This window comes from Nematostella vectensis, chromosome 14 (assembly GCF_932526225.1).
Source record: "Nematostella vectensis chromosome 14, jaNemVect1.1, whole genome shotgun sequence".
NCBI classification, from domain to species: Eukaryota; Metazoa; Cnidaria; class Anthozoa; order Actiniaria; family Edwardsiidae; genus Nematostella; species Nematostella vectensis.
The window spans coordinates 10006807-10025472 of NC_064047.1; the positions used below are offsets into that span (position 1 = coordinate 10006807).

An 18666-nucleotide genomic window follows, 5' to 3' on the forward strand; every position below is an offset into this window, starting at 1 on the left:
GGTAAACAGTCTCAAGTCCCTTTATCTCCTTCCACAGGTAGTCTGAATCTCTGAAAAAGCCACGATCTTTTCATTTCCGAGTGAGAATTCTGCAGAGAATGCGAGGGTGTTAATTTTCTGGTGAGAGTTCATATATATGGCAGGTGCTCTGTGATCAAATGCCGGATCTAATTGTCACTTCATGTGCTAATAAAGAGGTGTTACCGACAGGATATGAACACGTGATGCGTGATGGGAGATCGGGTGCGGCGGGAAGGACCATTTGACATTTGACAGGACGGTAAGGAGCCCCCCCCCCCCCCCCCCCCAAGCCAAAATATCTCATCAGGTTGTGAAGCATTAGCTGATCTAGCAGTGAATTCTCTCTAAGCTGTAAGGAACATGTTTTTAAAGTTAGGAAAATTTACTTACCGGTCTTAGCAGCAGCATCTCCATGTGCGGGTAACGCGACCCTCGCTGCAGGTTTACGAAAACCTGGAACTCGAAGTCGTGCTCGCGCTTGTGACGTAGAAACCTACAAGGCGAGTACCGAACTAGTCAAACACATACTTCAAAGCGAATATTCGGTAATTTGGTGGTTTTCTTAAGAGCTTATGTTGTAATTAATGGTATTCCAGCTTTTCAGGATTGAAAAGAGTTATAAGAATTGCGCTGTAACCAAATGCATCACGGTAACCTGTAGAGGGGATCGAAAGTATTAAACTAATGACGGAATACGTCATCGGAGTGAATCAAAGGACAAGTGATCGTCGAGTAAGCGAACAGCCTGCAACGCAGGCGTTTACCCGGTGATTTTATGGCGAAAAACTGGCCTCAAGCGATTCGTAGCCGCGAATTTTGCGATTTTAAAAGATTCGCGAAAATAAACTCTCGCGAAGTTTAGTGTCGCGAAAATTAAGTGAATACACAAGAAGCCTTTGGGGTAATTTTGGGGGGCCGTTTAATAAGCTTAATGGAAACACCTTGTCTAGTCATCTAATGTACATATAGTACGGTAAGGGGTTGAATTGGATTTGTATTTATAGATTTTTATGAAACTAAATTTAGCCCACGAATCTTTTTGTTACAAATTGTTTCAGTTTAGATGATTACAGCACATTTTATTTCTACTTGTTTTGCTTTTATTTTATTATCCCAAAATCGCGAAATCGCGAAAATAAAGCGATCTGGTTTTAACGAAAAAATGAAAATCGCGAAAATAAAGTGTCGCGAAATATAGCCATCTCAAAATCGCGAAATTTTGACGTCGCGAAAATAAAGTGTAATAAGGTAGCAATCTCTAAGTAAGGCTAAGAGAAAGAGTAATCGTTTAAAAGTTAAACAGTTAGCTCAACTAATACAGCACTTACGCCCTGGTGTTGTGGTAGGCGACGAAGTAATCACTATATGTTGCCCACAGAATCTCAAGTTCGACAAACATTCCACCTGAAACCACAAATGAACAGTCACGTGTCGTATCAACGCTCAAATTGATACAAAGATACGAGTATGTGTCACGTGTCATTTTTTTAATGACAAAAGCCTACAGTCTTATTGAGTGCGTTTGTACAAAGTCACGTGTTTGTAGCAATAGGAGTGTAGAGATACGATCACTTGTCAGGTTCTAGATACGCCATATGTTTTTAACTAACTAGTGGAAGACGCTGTAAAGCCACATTGTCGCCAGTTTACTTCCGATGCTTTTTAACGGAAAACGCAAAACATATTTCAAAATTTCAAAAGGAGTGTGTCTATTGGAAGTTTTTTTGAGGATGTGTCTGATAATTTAAAGAGGATGGCCCGTTAAATAGCGCGGATTCTAATAGGATTCTTTTGTCTCTTGACGGTTGAGGTTTCCGTCGGCCCTTCGGAGGTAAACTGGTCACAACGCGGCTTTAAGAGCTGGAGACTCACCGATGGGCGTTGTTGCAGTATTCCAGACTCTGACGGCGTCCTCCAGCTAACACAGTCAATCAAATTCATTCAGTTACTTTACGCCTTTTTATAAGAAATATACGCCACAGTTCACGAAAATATGGAAGATAGAACGTTAAGTTTTTTATTCGCCATTCTTACGTTGTGCTGCGAATTGTGTGGGAAGATTTTACATAGGGGCTCAGTTCAACATGGCGTCGAACAATGCCAATGTTAATGTTGTGATCTAACTAACGAATACACCTATTTCGATAAAGGTTGTCTGCAAATGGCGATTGGCAAATGGCAGTTCTACGACCGACAGTAACCATGCGTCTCGAAGAATATGGATAAATCAAAACAAATATTAATTAAAGGTTACCAATGCTTGGCTTTGACATTGCGGGACTTTATTTAAAACCTTTAATTTAACGAATAATAATTACACATTAGCCATTTACCACTTGCCATTCGCCATTTGCACTGACAACCTTTTGTGAAATAGGTGTACATTCCGGGAGCAAAATTGCAATAACCTACCATTTTATAGCTTTCATTCAGTATCACATCAACATGTTTACGAAGCCATGTCAAATTGTGTAACATAAATTTCCTATTACACTGTTTTATCAACTCGACCCGCTCCTACACGCAACGTAATGGCGAATAGAGGGACGTACAGGTTGAATGCACAGGCAAAAAAGGTTAGATCACTCACCATTCGAAAGAGCTTTGCGTTGTGGGTACAGATGGTCTCAAGGGGTTCAAACACGGTTTGGTACTCGGCACGAGTCATCCCCCATTTCCTGCAGAGATGGTGGCAAAGATGTCACGCGTCACGCACAACAAAGATGTCACGTGCCATGCAGCTATGGAAACCTCGGACGTCGATAAGTAATAAAATTCGAGCACAACAAAGGAAAGGATGTCACGTATTCACGCAGAACAAAGGCAAAGTTGTAACGCTTCACGAACAACAACGGAAAGATGTGACGAAGTACACAAAACAAAGGCAAAGATGTCACGCGTCACGCAATACAAAGACAAAAATGTCACGCGTCAAGCAAAACAATAGCAAAGATGTCACGCGTCACGCACAACAAAGGTAAAGATGTGATCATATATCATCATATGCCACGCACAACACACAGGTAAACATCCCACGTCATACAACGCTGGTGAGTATCACACACAAAACAAATGAGTGTCACACAACACAAGACACAAGTGAATATCAAACATAACACAACTTAATATTAATATCATATATCACACAACACAAGGTGAATATCACACATCACAAACCACACAGGTAAATACCACAAGTCGTAAATTACAGATTGCAGCATTCAAAAATGATTTACTTTAGTGGTTCTGCATAGACTTCAAACAAGCACTTAAGGTCACTGGCGAAAGCCTCCTCCTTAAAAAGTAGCTCCTTCACACAGCGTAAACGAGGGTCTTTTACTGCAGAGAAAGAAAGAGAATTTTGTGCTAGTAAATAAGTTAAAATAAAAAGTGTTGATAGAAGGTATGCAATCAACAAATAATTCAGTTTGCATTTCCTTTACTTACATGCATAATTTTCAACTAAATATATTCTTCTCATTTTTCTGTTGTTGCTATTTTTTTTAGAGTAATTGGGAATACAGTGTCATGTGCAAGGAAATGCCTACAGCCTAATTTAATTAATGATTAGTTATTAATAAATATTTATAGTTATTAATTTTATTAGTATTAATAATTATAATAATTAAAATTAATAATTAATTATAGGATAATTTAACACCAGCATGATGTCTAATGTCTTGTTAGTTTCAAATAAAGCATGTATGTATTTTTTTCTCCTAAAGCGCTATTCCTATGCTCTACCTCTCATGTTTTTCAAAGAACAAGATAAACCAAACAAAATAAGCCAAAATAACAATGTCAGAATAATGTTGTCAGATGCAAAGCATATTTTTCAAAAGGCTCTCAGTGGCCAAACAAGTTTTCAAAAACTTACTTGAATGGACATTATCCAGCTCGAAGTTTGACATCCTTCTATCAACATCCTCTATTGCAATTTCTGAGTTTTCAATTCCAAGTGCGTTGGCGTCTAAATTCAAAATATTCTTGGAGGGTAGCTCTCGGACTTGATAGTTGTTGTCAAGGTTGAACTCCTTGGCGATTCCCTGAACAAGGTCTCTTATCGTCATCCCTCTCTCTGCACTCAACTGAAATAAAAGCACAAACAGGATGGAATCCCTTAATTACCCTTAATTAGATAGTTCACTGAAATAATGATAACAAATGTGATGACAACAACAATAATGGTAATGATGATATAAGATACAGAAACAATAAGAAAATTTGGGGCACAGCCACGCCCTACTGGTCATTTTCTTATAAATTTAGAGAGAGAGGAAACAGGAGAGGGGGGCATAGGCCCAGAGCCCAATGACCACTCCCGCACTAATGATGATTATGAACACAGTAGTGTGGTCAAATATCACGATTAACATTATGATTAGCAAGTAATATACAACAGAAACATTATCTATTTTTTTTAAACAATTCAAGACATTCAGAGGATTTTTGAAACATGATTACACTCAACATGATTTGGCGATAGTAATAATAAGGACCCATTTTTGGATTTTTTCTTTCTTTCCACTTTTGCTATAAAACTGGGGATCATGCAGAAAAAGGGAAGGGAAAAGACAAAGACACTACATTAAAAGAATAACTGATGGACAATAAAAAATAAATAAATGCAAATAGACTTATAGAGGGTAAAAACTATTCTGTGTAACAATAGATAAAAGCTTCAGTTTCAAATGCTATGTGAATTTGATTAAAACATCTTTCAAGTATAGGATGAATTGCCTTTTATAAGGCGCATAAAAAAGTGACATAAACATGCGTAAAAATGGGATAGAGGCCTACAGGTTAGTGTTGAATTACATAAGTTTTTGCTTTATCTTATGGATTGGGGAAAAGGCAGAGTGGGCGGTCATTGATTAATCTTAGGGTCGTAACCCTAAAGGACGATTACCCCTCTATGGGTACAGAACAAATCATCATATGGAGCTTAAGGCAATTCGTAAATCATCCACTCCATCTTCGTCTCATCACCTTTCAACTTTTTATGTGCAGAGGGATGTGCTTTTCAATTCTTTCCCATAATACAAAAGATTAGAAATAAGAATGAGAATTAAGTTAACGATTCTACTTAACAATTCTTCTACAATTCCTAAGTTTTTTTAGGGAGGGAGGGAGGTGGGGGAGAGCTTTTTGACAAGCACATACTTTATATTTCATGATCTAGAAGCTTTTTAAGGAGACTTTGTTGAAGTAATGTGCTAGAACAAGTTTATAAGATACATAGACTGATGGTCAGCAGAACAGAAGCCTTTTATAAAGATTTGCGACTCTTTATAAAAGAGTTTCATTTAGAATAGCTCAACCAAAATTTTCTGATATAATGTTTTTAAGAAAAAAATTGGGGTATCAGAGGAGGGGGGGAGGGGAGAAGAGATTGAGAGGGATCATGGAGCCTTTAACAACACGTACGTCTTAAAGGTGGTGCACAGTTCAGAGCATATGCAACAGAAGCTGGAAAAGATGTGTACGTTGGCTGAAACTTATATAACAAGCATTGACTAAATTGTCCTTTATAATGCCAACTGGTTGAGTAAAGATAATATAAAGTTTAATTTTTATACTGCAAAACAAATTCAATAGGTCCCAAATAAACTTATCGTCCATCTAGGTTCAGATTTTTGGAGCAAAAATGCCCAAAGCGCTAGCCTACGATTAGAGTGTACGATTATCTAAGTAAAAATCGCTTAAATATTTTTCACTCGCGATTATCTTTTTCTCTTCAGACTTTAAAGATAACAGTATGAGTTCTTGTTTAGCCATAAACAAGTCGATTTTTCACAGCTAATACAAGTGTTCAACAATAAAGCAATATTGAGCTCGGTCAAGTTTTTTAATAAGATTTTTTAACGCCGTAAAATATTTTTTCCATCATCAGCACAAAAACAATGGTTTTGAAATTCTTATTCAAAACCATGAAATTAAAATGATTACACTTTAAATGGTGTAAAATAAAACTCCGATTTTATGCACGCATTAAATTTTTTTTTTTTAATTCGAGCACATGATCGTTTTCTCGAACGGGATGACCGCGCTGATGTATGTTTCACAGAAATCTACAAATGATTTTAAATCAACAAATCGGGCTTCGTTTTGATGACATACCAGACGTTGTAAATGGAATTCTCTCGCTTCACTAGTTCATGAATGTAAACTTAGATTGACTGTATTGATGCATGAGTGAACGATATATAAATACCGATATTTATTTTACAGGACGTTTGCAACAAGAATATTTCCCGGCAATAATTCTATAAAAGCCTCGAACTGTCATGTGCGTTTAGACTGTGAATGGAGAAGGCCTAATCTCTTACATTCCATTGACTTGTTGCACGAATGGACTGTGAGAGCAAATCTGTCTCTCCGTGGCTTGTTGGCCAAAACGCATCCTCTAAGTTAAGCTTTAAGGAGCTCTTAAAAAGCGAAGCTATTACAACAGCATACTGCACCGTGCTCGAACAATCAAATTACCAGAAACAACATAGTTTAGAAAACATGCAGATGTAATTTACGATGTTTTGAATCAAAACGCGAAGAAAAGCGCCGCAAATATCGATATGTACTGGAATTAATTTAGCATACTGTACTAGCGATTTGCCACTTTGAAAGAGATTTAATGCATAGGGAAGATTACAGGTTTTTTCAGGGTTGTGATATATTTTGGAAGAAAATATTGAAACCGTTGTATGGAGGTCATTCGACAATTTAGCACATTTCGCAGCGCATAATATTTAACTTTTTCTCTAGTATAAACATAGTTAACAACGCCTGGTGAACAAGCCCTCTCTATGTATCCGATATTTAAATAAATAACATAGGCTTGAATTATCTTATGGTTGTATGACTTAGCCAGAGATTCTCAGATTAATTTTTAGAGCAATGCAAACGAGAAAACGTTTTGGATTCTATGGCAGTTCGGCGAATGTCGGACCAATAGAACAATTCCATGATATAATAGCCAAATCATTAGTTAACTGAAGTGCTATAGAAAATAATGACCATCTCCATGAATTAGCTATGTGTGCAGAACAATTTCCCGGCGCTCTATACCAATTATTGATAATTACAAGAATATCTTAATCTGCCAATGAAGCAACCAAATAACTCTACATGTATGAATTTGTGCGATTTCTAATCCGTCTGTACACTTTTACTATCAATTGTGCCATCATAATTTAAGGATTCTGTCCTTCTCCGGTTTACTTAGGTACCCGTATACAATTTTACAGACACTAAGAACAAGTATATTCCCGACAGAACCGTAATGCATGTAAATTGGGCCGTTCTAGTTGAGCATCTAAGCTATGTTGTCAACATATACCCAGTACAAACTATCCTTGACTTACGAGTCGTGGGTTTCCATCGGGCAGAATTCCGCGAACAAGGAATGTATTTCCAGCATTCTCGTCGAGTCTTAGAATATTCAGCACTCCAAGAAGTGTCTGGTCAGCCATTGAGCCAGTTCTTGTTAGCAAACCAGGTAAACTCCCCGTGACAGAGCCCTTGCGGGCTTTCTGTGTGCTTGGTTTAACGCTAGTAGTCGCCATCTTGAAGCTCCCGTCCCCAACTATGGAGCGCAACAATGTTTGGTCACTGCACACATTCTGCAACCCATGGTGGAACAAAAACCCAAGCGCTTCACAAACTCCCTTCCTTTAAGCCCTTATTTACGTATTATGGGCTCAATTATGTAGTACAGTTAACATTCGATGGTAAATTGTATTGACCGAGTGAGTGCAATTTTGTTATTTGACACTGGAGAGGACACGAAGCGTAAAGAATGTGTAAAAATAGCGCGCTCTGATTGGTCTAGGCGCCTTCGCCGACAACTATACAAGGGGTCCCGGTTCAACTCTATTAGAATTTGCATTGGTGTGCACATTACACCTCCGCTAGCATATCTGGTTACCTAATAAAAATCTCAAGCATTTATCGTTAGCGGTTTAGAAGAAGGAAAGGTGATTTGCGAATGCGTAAACGTCAAATTAATCCGCTGACGAAACCGCAATGTAATCCGTAAATAAAAACCTTTGCCGTTTTGGTTTTTAAAAAAACGCTGATGTTTTTCCCTTTAACCCTTAACCCCCAGTCACCTTGCAATCAACTCACCAAGTCTTAAAATAATTGTATAAAATGCTATTGATTTGATATTTCAATTAACGGCAGCATTAATTTCTCAATACGAGCTAGCCAAAGCCGGTCAATCTTTGCTCTGAAGCTACGCACAATTGTCTCTCTTGGTTTTACAGGAGTTTGGGAGGGTTTGATTGGTGACAAAGCAGGCAAAAGTCACAAGGGCAAAAATTCAACTCTTTCCCAAAAGCTTCGGTTCATTTTTTCCAATGTTATCAAAGTTGCGTAGAGGACTGATAACAATTCGATCAAGAGACTACGCAGTATCTAAAATGGGTGTTGGCTGCAAAAAAAGATTCGTTACAAAAGTTAAACAAGGGTAAAAACGCGAACCTTGCGGTAACTCGAACAAAAATCGATATGCTCGCGTCATACATGCTCCGAGTGCGAGCGCCAGAGCAAAGATGGACCCGATAATATTTTTACAATGATTTATGCAGGGCCATAGCCAGGGGTGGCCCAGACCCCCCCTCCCTTCTTTCAGCCAAATAAAAACAGTAAATGTATGAGACATTATCTAAAATACAGGGGATAATGCTGTGAAATGGCCTTTTGGGCCTCCTCCTTTCAAAAATCCTGGCTACGCCTCTGTTATGGGTTCAAAAAAGCGAACCCTGGGCCATTAAAACGATGGAGAAATCCAAAGCTCCACAAAGTTCTCGTGCGATCCTCAGATCCAAGCTAACTAGGTCAATCAGATATTTATCATAGCGCTCTGAAGGAATTTTTCATCGCAAAGTGCTGCGTTGATCAGGCGGGCGTAGGAGTAAGAGGATTTACGGCCCACTATTCAACCAATTAAAGAGTGAGCGTAGCATCGTTAGCTGTGATGCCGAAGGTCACGGTATTTAACAATACTTAGCTTGTAAATAACATATTTTTTACGCCGCTTCTAACTTTCATCGATGTTCGTGAAGTGTTTGGTCGCCACGATCATTAAATAAAACTCAATTTTGTAGATCCACAACGCTTCTAATTCTTCAGAAATACACTTCCAATCAATATTTTATCTGAGTTTTGATCGGCAATTTTGTCTTCTCTTAAATTTGACACATTATGCTCTTTATTCAGGCGTGATCTGTTGCTGCTTTATCTTCAATACCAAATGCAAACATTAAATTGTCGGGAAATTGTCGAAACACGTGAGGGAGTTTGAAGACGACTTTTAGGTAACCTGATTATTTTTTTTAATGCTGTTTAATGTGAAAATCAATAAACTATAGAGTAAAAAGTCAGTTTCCGATGTTTATTTATAAAAACGTAGGAGAAAACCACCGGACAGCCTCTATCTGCTGGTGTGCGTCGGACCTTGTGGTCTGCGTCGACAGTTGATTAATTAATAAAACCTTTAAAAGAAAAAGTCGACAACAACGCAGATTTATGTTTTTTAGAACGATATTTCGGCGGGCCAATACCTGCCTTCTTCAGGTTATAAATGAGTTACAATGACATGTTACAGCTAGTTTATACTGTAACATGCGTTGTTGTCGACTTTTTCTTTCAAAGGTTCATTTATAAATCGATTCATTATTTCCATCAAAGGGCACGCGGTCTGGTATCGCGAAGTCCGGGTGCGCGATTTGATGGATACCGGACCCTCCAAAAATGCCTTATTTTTAAAAGCCCTTGCTATGTAATATAAAAGCTCGATACATTGAGCTTGTACAAGAAGGCTCCTAAATGGATCTGAATCCTAGTAGGTCATTCATATATGGTTTACCATGGTGTACCTTATACCCTAAAACCATTACTATAGTAAGTGAACCATAAATGAAGGATCTACGCTGAGGAGACCTGCTCTCTGACCGCTTGTTACCCAGAGTTCAGGGGCGTGGCCAAGTAGGTGGCCCAGGGGGCCCGGGCCCCCTTCTAGCAGCCAAAAATACAGTAAATGTATGTTACATTATCTAAAATACAGGAGAAAATGTCTTGAAAGTGCCTTTTGGGCCAACTCCGTTATAAAATCCTGGCTTACGCTGCTGGTTATAAACTAAAACCAAACAATCAAAACTGTCTCCTACACTTAAATCCGCATTGTCACCAGTTTACTTCCGGTCGATTACGTAAGAATCTCCGATGATTTTTAACGGAAAACAGGAAAAATATTTCACAATATAGAAAGCAGTGTGTCTATTGGAAGTTTCTTTGAGGATGTGACTGCTAATTTAGAGCGGATGGCCTGTTAAATATTTCGGATTCGAATATAGATTCTTTTGTCTTTTAACGGTTGAGGTTTCCGTCGGACCTCCGGATGTAAACTGGTGACAATGCGGCCTTAATATTTCCAACCGACAAGGATTTGAACGCTAGGAGGTCGCGCGAGAACAATCTTGGGTAAAAAAGAGGTAAATGATAATAATACGAATGATGCAACACCGTCTGAATTGGCTTACCTTCATAATCGCAGTAATAAAAAAAATCTGCCCAAGTCACTTTAGTGTTTTCAACCTATAAAACGAAAAATTCAATTAAATCGCGTCAATAAAAATGCACCTGGTGATATTTATCGTTTACAAAAATGAAATATGGTTCACAACAACTACATAAATAGAAAAGGTATTGGTGCAGGGGGATAGGAATAAAGCAAAAAGTGTCAGTATTATCTGTGACAATGGTATGGTATGTTATGAATAAGGATTTGACAGAGCAAGCTAGGAGTGCGCTCATATCTCGCTTAGATCAGATAGTGTGCGCTCATATATAGATGTTGTGCAACCCCCCCCCCCCCCCCCCCCCATCCCCTCCCGGCCTCCGCACGTCCCTCCCCCACCAGGCGAGTGTGCGCACGACGATAGGAGTACGAACAAACGAGCAGATGGCGACTGGGGTACCGACGGAAATTCGATTGCAATTGATGAGTGTGCGCACTGACAAAAGAAGGAACAAACCATAACACACAAGAATACACGAGCATTTGGCGAGTGTGTGTACAGATAAAAGTACGAACGCACGAGCATTTGGCGAGTGTGTGTACCGATAAAAGTACGAACGCACGAGCATTTGGCGAGTGTGTGTACCAATAGTAATACGAATAAACGAGCATTTGGCGAGTGTGTCCACCGATAGAAGTACGAACACACGAGCATTTGGCGAGTGTGTGCACCGATAAAAGTACGAACGCACGAGCATTTGGCGAGTTTGTGTACCAATAATAGTAGGAACACACGAGCATTTGGCAAATGTGTCCACCGATAGAAGTACGAACACACGAGCATTTGGCGACTGTGCGTGCCGACGGAGGTACGAACGCACGAACAAATGACGAGTGTGTGTACCGATAGAAGTACCAACGCACGAGCATTTGGCGACTGTGTGTTCCGATAGAAGTACTAAAGCCTGCGTTAATTAAGGCTTCCCACTAAAATGTCCAAATATAAACCGCAGTCTATAGAAGCCGCGTGTCAACAAAGGAATTTTTAAGTTCTCCACGTATGGATTTGAAGAAACGGCTGAAATATATCAGAGTCCATTTCATAGTGCATTTCACGTCTGGTTCATTGAGTTCATTGTTTCGGCCGTCGTTCACCGTAAGGTTCCTTACTAGTTACTAGGTCTACCCGGTCATCAAAGCATTTGATGTCTTATCGCATGTCATACACCATAAGTACTTTAAGTAGAAGTTCTCATAGAATCTAAACATTTCAAGTGCAGCTCTTCGCAGCGATGAGCTCCCATGAGGCGTCTGACGTCAAAGCGTGCGGGCGGGTTTGTTTAGATTTAAGATGGCTCTTTGTCAGTCGCCATTTTGTAATCGAAGCATAATATCAATTATTGTGCGAAATCATCAATTTCCATCTGCTGGGGACACACCATTGATTCGAAAGAGCAAATAGGGCGAATAGGATAAGGCGACTTTCCGAGAAAAAAAACAAGCAGCCCATCTCCCCGTCAGACATCAAATATTGTTTCTCTAATTCAGAAAAGCTTTTGCAATTTATTTCGATTAAATTTTGTTCATAAAATATAAAACGTTTTTAGACAGTCATTTTTAACGAATTAAAATTATAAAGGTAATACTACGTCAGAGTCAACATATATAGCTCAGAACCCGGTAACAGACTTGTCAAGATAAATCATCTTACGGAGAAATTGTACTATCCGAATCCAAATAAGCAAGCAGTCTCTTAGACTATGTAATAGGTGTATTATCAACAACTCGTGTTTTAACAACATACTTCTTACTCGACTTCGAGAGCTTGGATATCTATATATGTTAAAGACAATTGTGTTAGCTATTTATTTAAAAAGGAAAGAAAATTACCGTAAAATATCTACTAAAGCTGCCCCTCCTTGTTCTCTCACTGATTGGTGCCCCAACCCCCTTCTTTTGAGGGCAACTTGGAGCAAATTTCATTTTTTCAATTCTTCATTAAGCGAGTACATGATCTAAGCTTTGTTGTTACACAGAGCGGCTACAGGCGCTACTTCCACCATAATTATTTCTCCGTGGAACTCGTGCTCAAGATAACGATCACGGGTGAGCCCTTGTGTTTTGAATGGCTGTTTTGGCTCGTGAGAATCTCGGCATGAACGAGACACACTTAAACAAGACGGCTTAGCGATAAGAGGGAGGGAGGGATTGGGGTTAGGGTAGGGTAATCGCAATACTCAAGTGATAGGCGTTTACATATAACCAACTAAAACAGATGTTAGAGAATTAAAGTATCATAAAGATACAAATCCTATTGCTTTGAGAATGAAAAAGGCTTTGTCTGTAGTTATAATTGATACATGTTGGAGAATTCAACGTTTCCTCGTCTTGTTTTACGTGGAAAGTGCAAAAAAGGGACAAAAGAACAATGGCTTTAACACTATCGGGATAAATGATGAACGAGCGCTTAGTATATTTTGACAGATACGAGGAGGCAATAAATGTTCAATATCATCAGGTGTGGAGCTTAATCATTAAAGGAGGGAGGGGGGTATGAGGAAATGATATAAAAAGGATAACAATGATAAATAGACATCTTATGTTTAAAACTTGGGATACGACTTGTGACACAAATATTTCACTGTCGCAAAAATAAATGCAAAAGTGAGGTTTGCATTTCAGTGTCGAACTAAGATCTACTGTAACTGTGAAAATCTACAGTAAAATCGGTACTATTCTATCACTAAAGCATGAGATAAGAATATTATGATTTTTTTTAAATGATAAAATATTTCAATAGTCAAAATAAAACTAAAGTACCAGCTTCACAGAAGCCACGCAGTCTTCGAGAAAGCATTCATTTCCATCGGCTAATTTGGGAAAGCTATTCTGTTATCTCGCGATTAAGTTTATGGGAGTTCACGTATAAAACATTGTTTCAGATTGTTATTTCTCACACCATTTATCTTCAAGAAATTAAAAGAAAACAATGAGGTGTTGCTGACGATGACTCGCACCGTCATGGTACTGCGCATGTCCGGAATCAGTGTTTATTATAGGCTTTTAACTATCTACAAACAGTTGAACTTTAAGCTGTCGATGCCATGTTAAAATAATATTCAATATTGTATTGAAAACTCTGTTTATTGACATTTTCTGGTCATTTCCTATGAATTAAAGTCCCCCACATTTACCAGAGGCTCATAAGTCAATATAAGAATTTGACTGAGATTCATTGTTTCCGGGCCGGAGAGCTATTTCAAAGCTCTTACCATGACACTGCCCCTTTAAGAGGGTATTTCAATGGGCGACACACGCGAAGAAATTACGTGACTTTCTGAGATATCACGCCGAAATTAACACAGGAATGGCTTCGACGTTCATGACAGAGAGAGGCAAAAAAAATATTCAAATAAGAATCAGCCCTTTCTTACACTGTAAGATAAAAATATATTCATAGGCTGATTTGTAAGGGCATGTTCGAGGATCCAGCGAACTTTGCGGGCGTTCCCTTACAGCAGTAGTGACCTTTGGGAGCGCCCGCTCGAGGCCCAATCAAACTCGCAAAAATCGACGAGCCGCCAATCCAGCGGAAATTCAGTCGTCGGCGCGACAACGGCCGTGCCGAGTGAGTGTCTACTGTCGAGTGACACTCACGAGCAGTGCCTCGTTCCTAGAGCCCCTCGGTCAGAAAGTACACACGATCTGTCGCCACAGATGGTTAATTCGACAGTAGACGGTTAAAAGTGAAAAAAGAAATATGAGTGAAATTCGCAGATCGGTGAGACTCGGTTCAATTGAAAGCTAAGGTACGTTGTTTTGGCGCTGGATTGGCGGCTCGTCGATTTTTGTGAGTTTTATCGGGCCTCGAAGCAGATGTGTGTTCGAAGTTAGCCGATGGAGTAGCGGGCTTCAAACTCGCTCTACTGACATTCTTCAGGTATCCCGAAGGCGACAAAAACGCGCGCAATGCATGCTGTTATTGAAGAGTTTGACTTCAAGTTTCGGAGCAGGAGATACTATCTGTGTGGAGGAGTTTCAGAGCCTCCATGATAAGGGAAAGGAAGAAAATGAAGTCGGACATTCAAACAAATCGTTGTCGATTAAGATCCCACTCTTGAATCGACGCCATCTTTGTTTACAAAAATGTGGGCGCGCGGATCCTGGGCTCTAGAATTTTGTTGCAAACGATGTTGCAAAACGATCCGTGTAACATGTACCCCAAAAATGGTGGCGTTATTTGTTGCGCGAAAAAACGATGTTGCAAACGACGCTTGTAACATCACCTTTAAAGGAAAGGTGGCTTCTTGATTAGAATATATAAATTATTGACACAGGCCCGTAGCCAGGATTTTGAGCGGGAGGGTTCGTTTACCCATTTAGCGGACTATTTTTTCTTAGGTAGCTCGCCCTAGCTCGAAGTGGTACTCAATTTTCCTGTGAAAATTATAGACATTCTTATATGAAAAATATAGTTTAGTCAGCCATTAATGAGTCGATAAATGTCAGCCTTTTAATCGCATCGATTACCAGAATTCACCCCTTAAGCGGATGAAAGAATGAGGTTATTGAATCTATGTGAATTTGTCTTCTCCTTCCAAGTAATATGTAGTTGAATAGACGGGTATCAAAGGTATAGCTTAAGCGTGCAGCTAATCTCGGCCCCTGGCCATTAAGTTTGATCGGCTTTGACTTCATTTTAAACGATGAAAAATGCTGGTTTAATTTTCCTTTGATAAGTCTTGTTGGATGCTAAACAGCGAGTTATAATGAGGCAATCTAACTATTATGAGTGTATAATCCAAAACAGATGCGACTAATCTTTCCTTGGGGTCATTGATTAGAAAGCAACGGCGACGGCAACAGCAGTAAACAGACGTGAAATGTATTACGTTTAATACATCCCCTCTCCTCCCCTCTAAGACAGAAAAAAGGGACTTCAACGAACTTCCCTGGGCTTCAAGCGACTGTATAAAAATATAGTCTAATAAACGGTTCCCAAGTACTTTAGTCTATTTTTATAACTATTTTTTATTTTTTTTGTTACGGTAAATATTTAGCTTGGGGGTTTGAAAAGCAAAATTCAGAGAAGATATTCGATGAGACCAACAAATACAAAGCTTCATTGTTACGGTTCTTTTGTTTTAAAGAACTATTTTGACTAAAGAACGTGTTTTGACTAAAGACTGGAGATAAATTATGAAAACAATAGAAAAATAAAGGAAGCCACTGCCATCGTTCGAAACTCCATTTTGCAGCTGTTTTTGTCGTTTTACATTTTTTATGTTTAGGAAAACATTGGAATTATGTTTGACCACATAGCGGCAATTTAACCCGTGTATCATCTCCTTTGCCACGTGTTTCATAGCTCGCAAAGCATCTCTTTAAAAAAAATACTTGTTTTACACGGGATAATAGCTTTAAATGCCAATAACTCCTCTGCTACTTATATTCTTTATGGTATATTGTATTGAATTGAACACATGGCTGGCTGGTATAAAGCCATTTAGAACAGGATTATGGTTATTTAGAAAGCAAGAAAAAAAGAAAAGGCAGAGAATAAAGGGAATATTTTGCCTGCTCAACGGTCAAAGCCCCGAAACAAGGAATATGTAATTGTGTATACAATATCAGCAGGACATTTCTGTCATAGATCGCACAATAATATTATAATCTTATCTGAAAAGCTGGAAAGGTTGGGTTGTATTATACTAAGGAAAATGTTATCAAATGGTTCAAAAGTCTAGCAAAATATCGATCTACATTCAGTACCAGAAATAAACGACACACAAAGAACATCTAAAGCAAGAAGACAGACAAGTTCTAAGCCTATTGGTTATAGCATCTTACCTTTAGCCTTGGAACAAGGGTTGACCTTTCAAATGTCTATTTTTAAAAGTCCTCCTCTATCACAAATCCCAAGCGATTATTGGCCTTTTTTAGACTGTTTCTTTTCGACACGTCAAACATTTGAGCAATCTTGGTCGCTCGATTGTAAGATCCAAGCGACACGAACGTGTCTATTCAAACAGACACCCTCGAAAAAGACAAACTACAAAAAGCAATTAAATCAAAACAATGAGGGAATGAATTGGCTATATATCCTTGGCAAACAAGCTCTTCCATGGTATGCATAAATAAAAAAACCCGATAACGTAATTACAAGGGCATCAAAATGATGTTCAAATAGAAATTACACGTGTGGTTTTGATTTTACATAGCTGTTACACGTCTAACAGAAAACAGAACAGAACACGTCTAACAGAAAAATGCGTTTTCTTATAGGTATCTATCTGTAAGTTTAATTCTAGAGCTAGTCAATATGATGTAAATATTTGTACTTGTAAAAAATAGTTTTGGATCTGAGGAGATTAGATGGAGTTGTGATGTCGATGTGATGGAATGTTTGCAACCTCGCCCCCAGGGTCTTCTGGGTAATTTTAAATATAAGACCCTGGGGACGAGGTTGGGAATGTTCCCTAGCTTTTTTTTAAAAAAAATATCGCGCAATATAGGCTTCAGTCAGTTATATAGAGAATTTTTTACAATTTTTGAGGTATTAAATCCCTTCATACTGACCCTTTAAAACTAAGCCTTGGTGACCTGTGTCGACGTTGCTTCCTCATAATTTCAAGACGGCTGCGGCTGAAACAAATTTTGTCCCGGTAGTCTTCAGGGTAAGTTTTTAGAAGGCACATAGCCCTGGGAACGAGTTTGATACCAGCCCTTTTCTAACTGCCTTATGGGGTAATATTAAGTATACCATTTTGACTATTAGCCAATGGGAACGAGGTTGGGCTCCAGACAGCTGCAAAACCGCTTGCGGGCGAAGCAATTCATCTTTGCCTACAGGGAGCTTAGATAAGAGATCCATGAATGTACTGGATCAATCTCACGATGAGAGGAGAGCTAGAAGGCCCGCTCAATCTGATAATGACGCTTCGCGTGGAACTGCCGACGCAAAACATGAGAAAAACGACAGCTTATTTTGGGGCGAAGCTTAATAACTGCTGCCTTATTTTTAAATTATCTTAAACATCAAAGGGGATATCCAAAAGCAATAGCTGCTTGGTAATTATTTCTTATTCTTTGGAAATAAAAACGATAAAACGCATAATTAAAGCATGCGTCAGCAGGATAGCGATTCTGTTCGAGACACTACTGTAAAACCGACTGATTAGAATTTCAGAAAACCAACCGCAGATGCAGCAATTTACACTCGGGGTGTCATATAAGTTTGCGGAGAAATTAAAACTAATTCTATTCTTGTAGAAGTGTTTCTACTACTTTATAACACTTTTAGGCATCTTCCGAAGTTCCTCAATATCCCGTTATTCCGTATGTTTTTTCCTTAACGCACCTGATGCCTTGTGCGACATTTTTATTCCCATATTCCTCATTTCGAATTCCCGTTATCCCTGATGCAAGAAAAGAAAAACCACATCCAAAAAAAAAATTGTTTTACACTCCACTTTGTTTTTTATACAGGAGGAGTTTCGTTAAATAGTTTATTTTTAAGTTACATGTTTATATTGGAGCACACCACCTGCTAACGGTCTTGCTTTTGACGCTCTTCATACAGTTTTGCCTTCTCTGTTTTGATGTTTAGAAAGCTTGCCTTGTCTCTCCAGGTGTCGATTCTCGTTAGGTGTTTTTTTCTGTCAAACTTGAATCAATTTGGACACAATTAGTCCAATCGGAACTGCATATTGTTTGTATCGATACTGGGCAAATTGCTTGTTTAATGTTAAGATATTCAAAAGAAATAAAGGAAACTCACTTGGACAACATCAATATTTTTCTCTTGGACAAGAGGAAACGCCACACTTTGATCTGATTGGATACTTTATACTGAAGAAACAGCTTTTGGGCACTTCAAATTGAGTGAATTTATCTCAACTTTTTTTATGATATTTTATCTTAAAATGAGTCTGCCTTGAAGAAGTATTTTTAAAGACGAAAATTTGGCAAAGTCGAATACCAGTTTTTGGTGTATTGTATTATCTTAAAATGTAATATACAAGATTGGAGGTTTGTTGAAGTTCCTTCATATTTGAAAAAAATAGTTTTAAATCGTCCAAATGGTTATAATACATGATTATCGATTTAACTAAATGCTATTTTTT

The 18666-nt window shown here is 38.6% G+C and overlaps 1 protein-coding gene across 3 annotated transcripts in view; it reads right to left on the minus strand.

Moving 5' to 3' along the window:
* Positions 1-16582, minus strand: part of LOC5510315 — a 43829-nt gene extending 27247 nt beyond the window's left edge. For 2 of the 3 annotated variants that reach the window (XM_032379454.2, XM_032379452.2), the window contains exons 1-7: positions 7383-7802; positions 3899-4109; positions 3258-3360; positions 2612-2699; positions 1894-1939; positions 1350-1425; positions 412-514 (exon numbers count right to left, since the gene is read on the minus strand). In XM_032379454.2, the coding sequence (XP_032235345.1) occupies positions 412-514; positions 1350-1425; positions 1894-1939; positions 2612-2699; positions 3258-3360; positions 3899-4109; positions 7383-7583 (828 nt within the window). In that variant the 5' untranslated portion in view covers positions 7584-7802. Of the gene's footprint in view, positions 1-411; positions 515-1349; positions 1426-1893; positions 1940-2611; positions 2700-3257; positions 3361-3898; positions 4110-7382; positions 7803-10562; positions 10618-16390 lie in introns of those variants that run through there. The other variant, XM_032379453.2, reaches the window with a different exon arrangement.
* Between the last annotated feature and the right edge of the window lie 2084 nt (positions 16583-18666).